Source organism: Diorhabda sublineata, chromosome 3, assembly GCF_026230105.1.
Source record: "Diorhabda sublineata isolate icDioSubl1.1 chromosome 3, icDioSubl1.1, whole genome shotgun sequence".
Lineage (NCBI taxonomy): Eukaryota > Metazoa > Arthropoda > Insecta > Coleoptera > Chrysomelidae > Diorhabda > Diorhabda sublineata.
Genome location: NC_079476.1, coordinates 29,450,878 through 29,461,303, shown reverse-complemented (window position 1 = coordinate 29,461,303; position 10,426 = coordinate 29,450,878). Strand labels below are relative to the sequence as shown.

General features: G+C 30.5%; 1 protein-coding gene across 1 annotated transcript in view; it reads right to left on the bottom strand.

The window, feature by feature from the left end:
- Positions 1-764: 764 nt before the first annotated feature.
- The window catches only part of LOC130441952 (glucose transporter type 1), a 537,558-nt gene continuing 527,896 nt past the window's right edge, over positions 765-10,426 (bottom strand). The window contains exons 18-19 of the mRNA XM_056775874.1: positions 7,919-7,999; positions 765-3,101 (exon numbers count right to left, since the gene is read on the bottom strand). Of these exons, the coding sequence (XP_056631852.1) occupies positions 3,007-3,101; positions 7,919-7,999 (176 nt within the window). The 3' untranslated portion in view covers positions 765-3,006. The remainder of the gene's footprint in view (positions 3,102-7,918; positions 8,000-10,426) is intronic.

Below are 10,426 nucleotides of genomic sequence, written 5' to 3'. Positions count from 1 at the left end.
TATTACTTTCAAAAAAATTTGGCTGGAAACGAGAAACTACCAGACGATAATTCGTTGAAATAATGCAGGGATAAATTATCAAGTTTAGAATTAAAGGGGAAATAAGGTATTTTACGACATCATGAATATATTTAAAAATAAGCGTATACGTGAAAACATCAGAATATATGAAACGATATTGAATATTGTGATAAAGGAGCTAAATCAACGGTTTTTTTTAAAAAATTAAGGAAATTAAGTTTTAATTATTTGAACGAAAAATAATATGAATGATATAAAGCCGTAGGCAAATAAATGAAACTGAATCAAGATTATTATTCGATTATAAAATTAGACATTTATTAAATAGAGAAAACATTGTAAGAAGATTTCATTCATAAAAGATTGGAAACTACTGAGGCCAAAAGGTTGATCAAAAACTGTGGAAGGAAAAAATGTGGATTGGTTTATCACGTAGCTGAGCTGAATGAGAGGCAAAATAACTCTATTTTATCTATAAAACTATAATTTATGATTATAGATTTAAGTACGTTGATTTCTAACTGAAAAAAATGAGAGCCATGTTATTAGATTGTCAGTTTATTCAATCAAATTTTTTCAGTGTTTAAACAAGTAAATTTATGTATCAAATGATCTAACTAGTAAAAGTTGGTGTAGATGTATTTTGCTTGGATTGGTTTACTAGATAATTTAAGAGTTGATCAATAAAAAAGAAAAACAATAGATTCATATTCATTAAGCTCTTCATAAATCACTTCTGACTCTTTGTTGTTGTTTTTTTTTTCAGAAACAATAAGATAACTTTGTACTCTGGATGGTGTACTTTCAATAATAATGGGAAGACAAAGCTCTTTTCACAACAAAATGGTAGATGTCCTTTTCCGCAAAATAAAACTCATACATCAACACAACATCAACATCTTTTTCCACGATGCCGTTTTTACTCCTCCCCCTTTTTACTTGCGGGCTTCGTGTTGTGTTCAAGATTCTTGGTCCAGAAATTCATTTGATTGAAAATTTGAATTATGTTTATAAATCCGTTGTACTTCGATCTATTTTAGCACTCCATGTGAGGTGTTATAATTTATAGAATTCACATTTTATGTAGTTCAGTCTAGTTTTATCCTCAAAATTCTTTGTGGAACTACTGTTGTATAGATTTAAGTTTTACTGATTATCTTTGTGATTATCATCTTGTGTTAACATCTTTTGTACTAATAACCTATCAGAACAAGAAGAAAAAACGTTAAACTGAATAGAAATACTGCTCACTGACTACCCAATAGTACAAAACATTCATGATATGTTATTTCAGCTTAATAATGGTCTCAAGACTTCATGGGTACATAAATCTTGTCGTGATATTTGGAGTTAGACTACGACAGCTCTACATCCATCCATCACCTGCTTTTAAATCGTTCTGTCTGCCAAAGTTGTCACGTTCCTGTGAGTGTCGCGGACATCTCCACTGAGTCTACACATACTCTACCGCACATCATCAGTTTAAACTGAAACCCAACCTCAAGGTTAGGTTAGGACAGAAATCAAGAAAGTCCTGGAGTTACCAATCTGTTTTGATATAATTAACGTAATATAATAGACTTTGTAATAGTTCTTCATTTAATTTATGTATCTTTTGTTTGTTTTTGTGTGCCAATGACCAATGTTACGATTACTCATAAATACTTAAATACTGTTAAGTTTTAAACAAGACATTCATGACTTATTCTGAAATAATTTATATAAATGTAGGAACAATACCATATAAGCTGCATGATTGAAAAATGCCATATTTAGTAACGAAAAGTGTCGGATAGAAATGTACCACTTTTTGATTGATAATATATTAGAAACAGTTATTTTCTTGGAATATAATATACTTTTAAAAATAATTACATACAGTGAATATCGAAAAAGCTACTACAATCTAGGAAACAAAAAGATAATAATGTAGGTGCATGCTTTTAATAGAAATTGTAGAAAAATAAATAAATGATTTGTGCAGTTTCTTCTCTTTCGATAAGGGTAGTATATTTCGCACTTTGGGAAAAGGACAGTTTTAAACTCGCTAAAAATAACGAGATTTCAGTCGAGAGAAGAACCAAGGAGATAAAAAATTTTAATTGGCTATAGTCTTTTGAAAAATTTTCTATTTATCATACAATTCTCTCGGCTAATATAAAGCATTATCTTCGGGCCACCTCTTTTTTTTCTTAGTAAATAGTCTGCAAAAACTCTTTACGGCACTGGCGGCAATTCACTTCATTTTTAATCGGATTAACTGAGCATTTTAAGGCCATTTTAAAACCTTGGAAGAGAAGTTTTTAAGTTTATTTTGTCACGTAGTCGTCGGAGCACTACCGAATAAATTTTAAAACTTTTCAACTGATCCTTGTAATACTTAGATATCCGAAACAGAAATTATATCACAAAAACTTTACTCTCTTATTGGAAGATTGGTTAATGTCCAAATTAGATGTTATAAATTCTAGTTATATTAATTGAATTTGAACTTAACTGATCTACTTTTCGTTTGGAATTCATCACGTCAAACACAAAATTTCAAGATAATATCCAATCAATCTAACTGAGCGTCGAAATTTGAATCATCTAATTTGCGATATTTCCAATTTTCCTCCATTCAATGTCACAAATGGTTAATTGACAAATATTCAGGTGAGTATAAGAATTTGCTTGAGAATTACTTATAACGTTCACAGGGAACAGTTGATAATTTTTTAATTTATATGTACGAGGGTTATTTAATGATTTCAGAACGAATACGCGTAACTTTTCTCTTAAAAATTGAAATGTTTCCAAACCGCATATTCAATCACTCGGGCAGTGGTGGCGTTAATGTCGGTGGGGTCTCTTGAAGCTGTGGCGAAGGAAAGTGGCACAAGCTCTACTTCTCTGCGCTATTATTTCCACTAGATGATCTTCGAGTACTAAAAGGGGCGTCATTGGCAGGCTGAAGGTGGTGGCGATGCTGAGACTATCCCATTGTCAAACGGCGCTGTTGGGAAATCTCGGAGGTGGCAGTGGGGGTGGAGGTCGGTTGCTTGCATTCTCACCAGTACGGGATGAATGATCAGAGCCGGCTGCATATAATCATAAGACATATATTTTGTTAAAACATTGCATTATTAATTAAACTCTGAATATTCGATAAAAGACAAAAATAAGGTTAAGCAATTTATACAAAAAAAAATACTATAACAATATATTCTTGGTGACAACAATATTGTAAGAAAGAAAATTGGACATGCGTTATTAAATGTATGAGCTATACTACTTTATAATTAAATAGCTCTAATACTGGTTCTAGGAATTTAAATGATCATACTTCATTTTGAGCTATATAATATAGATTATGGTCGTATTAGATAATTAATAAGCATTTTGTTCTGACCTAATTTTAATAAAGAAGATAAGAAGCTGGAATTTGTCCTTGTCATAAATTTTATGAATGTTTGAGCACGTGAGGGATAAAGAGATCTTAACTCATGTTAGGTTATCCATCTACAATCCATATGAACAAAAACACACACAAGATACAAATATAATATTCCATTTGATAAACAGTTAAATAAAACAAATTACGTTAAAAATGGAGACTTGTATGAAATTAAGACAATGCTGGTTCCGTTCAGACCATTAGAATATATATTTACCAAGATCTTCTAATTGAGTAGATATTCATATTATTATTGAATAACTCATTACTCGAAATTTTATGCTTACTATCATCTCGATAATTTCGCACATAGCATTTGTCGGCAACGAAATTGCCTATCGCCTCACAAAAAAGCTGTCCCTGTATAACCATATAGTCTTTCTAAACGTTAAAACATTTTGTCTATCGATGGCTTAAGATCTTGAGGCGTGAGGTTTTGTGATTGTTGAAATAAGTGCGTTGTACTTATGAAAGAGAACACATTACTGCAAGTTTTCCTGGCACATCACTTAATTTTGGAACTAAATCGTACAAGAAAATGTTCTTTATCTTGTCTACTTTGTATCAAACGACGACAGCAAATATCTTTTCGACATTGCTAAAGACATTGCTAACTGTTAACATTTGTGCAGCAATTTTTTATATGTATATAGATCACACCAACAAAAACTCATTAACTGATGTCCGATTTCATTTATGGTGCTAAATCGAAATGATTCTCGGCATTTTTACCACTTCTCTGGAACCGTTACTCACGGTCAACTCTTGTCGGTATCCCTTCAGACAAAATGTGAACATCGCGATAGTCGACATGTCAAATATATAGTTTAGACAAATTATGAATCTAATTTAAGTGAAACTAACTATTAACAATTATTTTGTATCAACTATTATTCGTGCTTACTGTTTTAGCTCTTACATGCACGATAAGCTTAAAAAAACTGACGAAGGCGATTAAAAACAAAATATGTATCAATTATCATGACAAGATATTAAGTTTTTGAAATGTTAAACTAAAACGAACAAAATTATAATTCGATATAGCTCAATACAGATCTATAACTGAAAAAGTTGAATACATAATACTAATTTTTCGTCTGATTGGATATCAAAATGAATATTAGAATAAAAATACCAAACCAATCGAAAAAATGATTATTTCTCCACTTTTTATTGAGAAAAGTGAGGTTATTCGATATGATTATAAAAAAAATTTTCTAAACTCATGCAACTCACCTTAATAATTCTAATTATAGAACAATCTAACTAAAAGAATGTGAAAAGAAACATATTCATTGATTAACTTATTAACCGTAAAAAAACTCAAAAATTATATGAAACCCTGAAAAATCGTAGTTATAAGCATTTTATACTGGTTAGATCATGTGCTTGTGTGAGGTGGTTGTGCTTGAATTATTAAATGTCTCGTTGTTTCAATTATAATTAGAAATACAAAAATAGGCTGGCATCCAGATGACTAAGATTAAACTATAGCTTCTCTATTAGCTCAATTTTTCTGTCTTCTATTTCTGTGCTAGAATAGGTGAGTATTATATACAATATCAATTAATTTTTTTCCAACAGTTGCTTAGTCGATTAGAAATATATAAAATACTCTAAAATAACTTCAATCTTGAAAATTGTTTAATAGTACACCCTGTATATATTTCCAAATTTAGTTTCACTAACTGATCTCAGCATGGATATACCGACGGCATAAACATTTATGTAAGGGAATGTTTGTCTGCAAAAAAGTTTAAATAGGACTAAACTATAGAAGAAGTGCCTATCGATAGATGGGACTGAATGTCAACCCGACAAGACCTACCTTCACTATGGAAAAATTCCAATTTAAAGCCCATTAGTTTACACTAGCAAGTTATCAAGTGAGAAGCAGGGGGGTTATACCTGGGACTCGCTCTATATGGTGAACTTTCTGGAACAAACTTCAGAAGAGATAACCAGTAAAGCTACGAAAGTGTAAGGATCCAGAAGCGAAGACTTTGAGGCCTTGGGCATTACACCAAACAATATATGTAATTAAAATTTGATTTGGGAAAGAAGAATCCCGAACAGAAGATTATCATCTCGTCCAATAGCCAAACAGCCATCATAATTCTAAACTTCAATGTCATTAGATCCAAGCTGGTTTGGAAATGCGTGGACAAGTTAAATGTGCTGGAAATAAAAGTTAACATTCAATGGATTCCGGGACTCAATAGAGAGGAGGGAAATGAAATATTAAACGGAATCGCTCAATTAGTGACGGATAACCCTTTGTAGGAGCTAAGCTCTTCTGTGTAGTAGATGACAGGACAATAAAAAATACGCTAGAAATTGGAAGAGGTAGGATAAAAATCAGTTATTGGAATAATCTGAACGAATTGGAATAGACAAAGTTGGTTTTGGCAACCTATAATCAAATAAGATGTATTGAATGCATTGATGGTAATTAATCGTTGAAAATTGAAGAATACTAATCCTAAATAGAAGGGTCATTAAAAATTTATATTTGGACCTATTATCTGTAGACTATTATTAGATCTTTGTAAAAACCATATTGATGAAATCTGAGGATCTAAATTTATTGATATATCGAGTAGTTTCCGCAATAACAAATTCTATTGGTAACAATTTTCTATTAGTAACAATTTTCTATTGGAAACAATTTTAATGCTATTTAGTTTTAACAGGATATCAGGAATCAAATACTTTAGAATTGCTGTTTTAAATTATTTCAATGATGTTTATTTAAAACGTGGATTAGAAGAAAAGGCAGAAAATGGTGGCTCACTATATCTCCCGATTAATCCTCCATGAAGAAAATATCTAAAAAGCGTCGTGTACAAGACAAAACATGATGATCGGGATATAGTAATAACAGACCGTCAAATGTATCAGAAACAGTAGAGTGGGAATAAAAATAATTTGAACATCCGCAAGAGAAACGTTCACGTAAATAGTTTTTTCAATAACTGTATAATAAATGAATAATAGTTGTACTTGTAAATTAATAGGTTATTAAAATATAAAGATATATACAGGGTGTATTATTTGAAAAAAATTATAGGTTATTTTAGAGTAATTTTAAAAGATTTTTATTCAAAATTTTGTTTCTAACAGATATCGAATATTATCAAGTAATCTTACAAACTTTACTATGCATAAGAATCTAAGAATTTCGCTTTTCCCAAGGATTATCCTTATTAAGAATGTCCATTTATCGGAAGAAACGGTTATGTAGCCTTCTTTAATATTGATTATTTCCGACTGTTTTTTATTTCAATAATTTAATGCTAACGAAAAATATTCCTGTTTTCACACCTGATGAAAGGAGTTTCTCTACCCCTGAAATTGGATGTTATATACTAATATCACTATTTCTATATTGGATATTACTTAACACTATGAAATTAGTTTTTCTTAGGTTTTCTTTTTCCTATTTGTCCTTATGAGTTTAAATAAGATTTTGGTCATTTTTATGTCATCTAAATATTTACATCTTTAAGTGAAAAATGGGAACCATATCTTGTATGAGAATCCTTAATCTTTCTCATAGTCTTTCTGTGAACTCAACTTCCGTACTTAGCTGTCAAGACTTCTGATCCGTTATCCTTTTCATTTTTTTATGTATACAATTCCACCTAGCTCAATGTAATTTTATCATGTTTAATTGATACTGGTTGCAAGGTAAATTTTTTTCAGCTTTTCTTCATGTTTGTTAAAATTAAAAATTTTATGTTGGTTATTTATAATTCATTTGTCTATTTATAGTTTGAATATAGTTGAAGTTCTATCATTCCTTGAAAGCTCTTTTTCATTGGGTATTCTTTTCAGGAGTTATTAATCACTTATACGAAAGTTTTTATCCTTTGATCGTGAACAATTCATTCAATCAAAATATATGAATAAATTTTATTCACTTAATAACTTCGGAAATAATTAATAATAGAATGAAAGAGGGGCTCACTCACTACTGTCCTCTCACATTCCAGTTTAGGAGTACGAAACCCATAGGGTTGGCGGGGCGCTAAATGATGGGTACGTTATACTTATTAGTTTTTAATCGCTGATTTTAAAAAAATATTTTCTGGAAGTTTACAAATGATCAACTATGGAACAAATGTCTTTGACGAATGTAGGTAATCAAACGAATTAAAACATTTTTTGCAAGAATTGTGTTAAGTACAATTCGTATGATTAGAAGAAACAATAGAGTCTTGCTGCTCTCGTATATTCTATATCTATCAGCGCTATTTACTATAAACTGTACAATAAAAAATATATTACTTATATGTATATATTCAAATTTCCAGGTGATTCATTCTGGATGCCAGTGAATTTTAGTATAATATCGATTATAGCGATCTTCTAGTCAAATTATAGCTTGGGGTGCACTCTGTATTTACAGTGTTTAAAAATGTGCCTGGTTGGATACTATGATTTGTTAAGGTGGTATACCTGGTACTGTGGCATATGCTGAATGTCTTCTAATGGTATAAGTTGTTGTTTTGATCATTGGTCTCTCGAATGGATTTGGAACTATTGAATAAAATCATTTCAAATTATTATTTTGTATTCTGAGAACTATCGTGAAGGTTGTGTTGATTATCTAAAAGAATCTTCAGAGTTATATGTTTTTGATTCTATGGAAATACTGTATTGACGATATCATTCGAAATTAAGTAAACTATAATTCTGATAGTTTTCCTAGTTTTATTTGAATTCATTAAGCATAATCATCCGGAAGTTAACATTAATCAATAAGTATGTGGGACAAGAATTAAATGCAATTTCTAATAAGCTGAAACATGAAATTCTGTGAAATTAACTCCTAAGATTGTTAGTTTCTTCAAGATTCGGAAAGGTACAAATTTATTTATATTTGACAAAAGGGTCTTAATAAGAATGTAGGAAACATTACATGTATTTTTGTCGTTTATCAAAAAACTTTGTATAAAAAGGAATTTTTAGATTATCGACATTAGACATGTTCTAGGTCAATTTTAGTATACAGAATGTCCCATTGCATCAAATCAAGAGATTTATCGAAATTCAAACACGTTTTAAATCGATTCAAAAATATACAGAACGTCCCATAAAATAAATACGACTTCAGGGTAAGTTCCAATTCTGCAGTATCGATATCAACTTTGGAATTTTTAATGGAACACCTTATATTTAGGAAATATTTGAATTTTTATTGAAAACAAAAAAATAAAAAATGAGGCTAGCATTTAATTTTTGTGATTTTCAAGTCTAGAATCATACTGGGTGTCTTTTTTTTACTATATGAGCTTCGACTTTTGTAAATAACAAAATCTCATTTTTTATATAGCACAACTCTGTATATTATACCTTTAGTAGAACGTGCAAAAAAATAAGAATGTCGATACTGAAGAATTTGGTCACCCTTGTACAATCTAAAAGTCAATAATCTAAAAATTCCTTCAAATCATAGAACTTTTGTGATTAAAGTTTTTGATAACTCTAGAAGGTTTGGAGGAAAGTATATGGGTCACCTTATGTTTGACACCCTGTTGATATATCTTCCAAATTACATACTGTAGACAAAAGACTAAAACTTGGTTATGGATGGATTGGTTATATATTTTTGAGAATTTCACAAAAAATATACCCCCAAGTAGACTACCTTTGATATTATAATTTGTTCATACTATTTGTACCCTCTATAATATATACTTCAGGATATTTATGTTTATGAATCTAAGTGACCATAAACCATAAAAATCAAACTTATCTTCCACTCAAAAACATAAAAGTGTGTGTCCAACACTGACTGCACAAAAAATTATTACAATTGATGAGCGAACAGGAGAGAATTGGTTTAAAATAGCCTTAGTGGAGGTTTGACACTTGAAGATCGTTCGATATTAAAGTTTCAACGGAAGCAGTAGAAAACTAACTTTGTACCAGAACTCGTCAATTATTGCGCTCCCTTAGACCTTGGAGATATCACACATCTCTATTCAAAATTATAAGGTAAGATCTATGAATTTTGTCGAATAGTGCCACATGAATTAAGCAAAATTCCAGCGAAATGTCGGACAGAAGTGTGTAAGCTCATTGTCCTGTCGAAAGATGATCGTTCTATTAAACTAATTGTTGCTTGCTATGAAAAATGGATTTCTCTAAACAACAAAACATGGAAAATCAGTGGTTAGACAAAGGAAAATTATCAGAACCTGTTGATTCAAACTGAAAGTAGGGTGTGTTTAGTGGAATTATAAATGTTGAGTGTACTTCTAAATATAATATAGAGAACAGCTGATGCGAACTTATGACGTTTTATCGAAAAAATATCCAGGTTTAGTTAACCGAAAGCGGGTTCTCCTGCAATAAAACAATGCTAAACTATACTGTGATAGTTACGCGGAATACGATGGAAGAACTTGGTGGTGTTGGACTCCTACCACATCCAGCATTTAGTTCAGACCTTGCCACGTCAGATTACTAAATATTCAGATCCAAGGTGAAATTCATGGGTGGGAAAAATTTGATTCCAAATGAGATGTTGAAAATGCAGCGCAGAAATTTTTTACATCTAAGCCCAAAGAATAGTTTTATGTTGGGTTAAAAACATGGATTACGTGAACATTGGAAACCAACATTATATTTGCAACACCAAATAATTTTACGTCGATCCAAAGACTCTTTAATACCAATCAAATCAGCTTCTATACGATATTTTGGGACAATCTGATTTCTTTTGTATTCATATATGTATCATGTAATCAAGTGTTATGAAGATAAAAAGCCAATTAAAACCACTGTCACTTGATAAAATTCTTTAAATTGTGTGAAATGTCAGGAGAAACAAATAGTGATGGTAAAAAATTCATATTAGAATCAGAAAAGATTGATGGCAAAGAATATAATTGGAATACATAAGAAACTTTAAAATAATGATAAAAATACATGATGATGAATAAAAATATACAAGACATT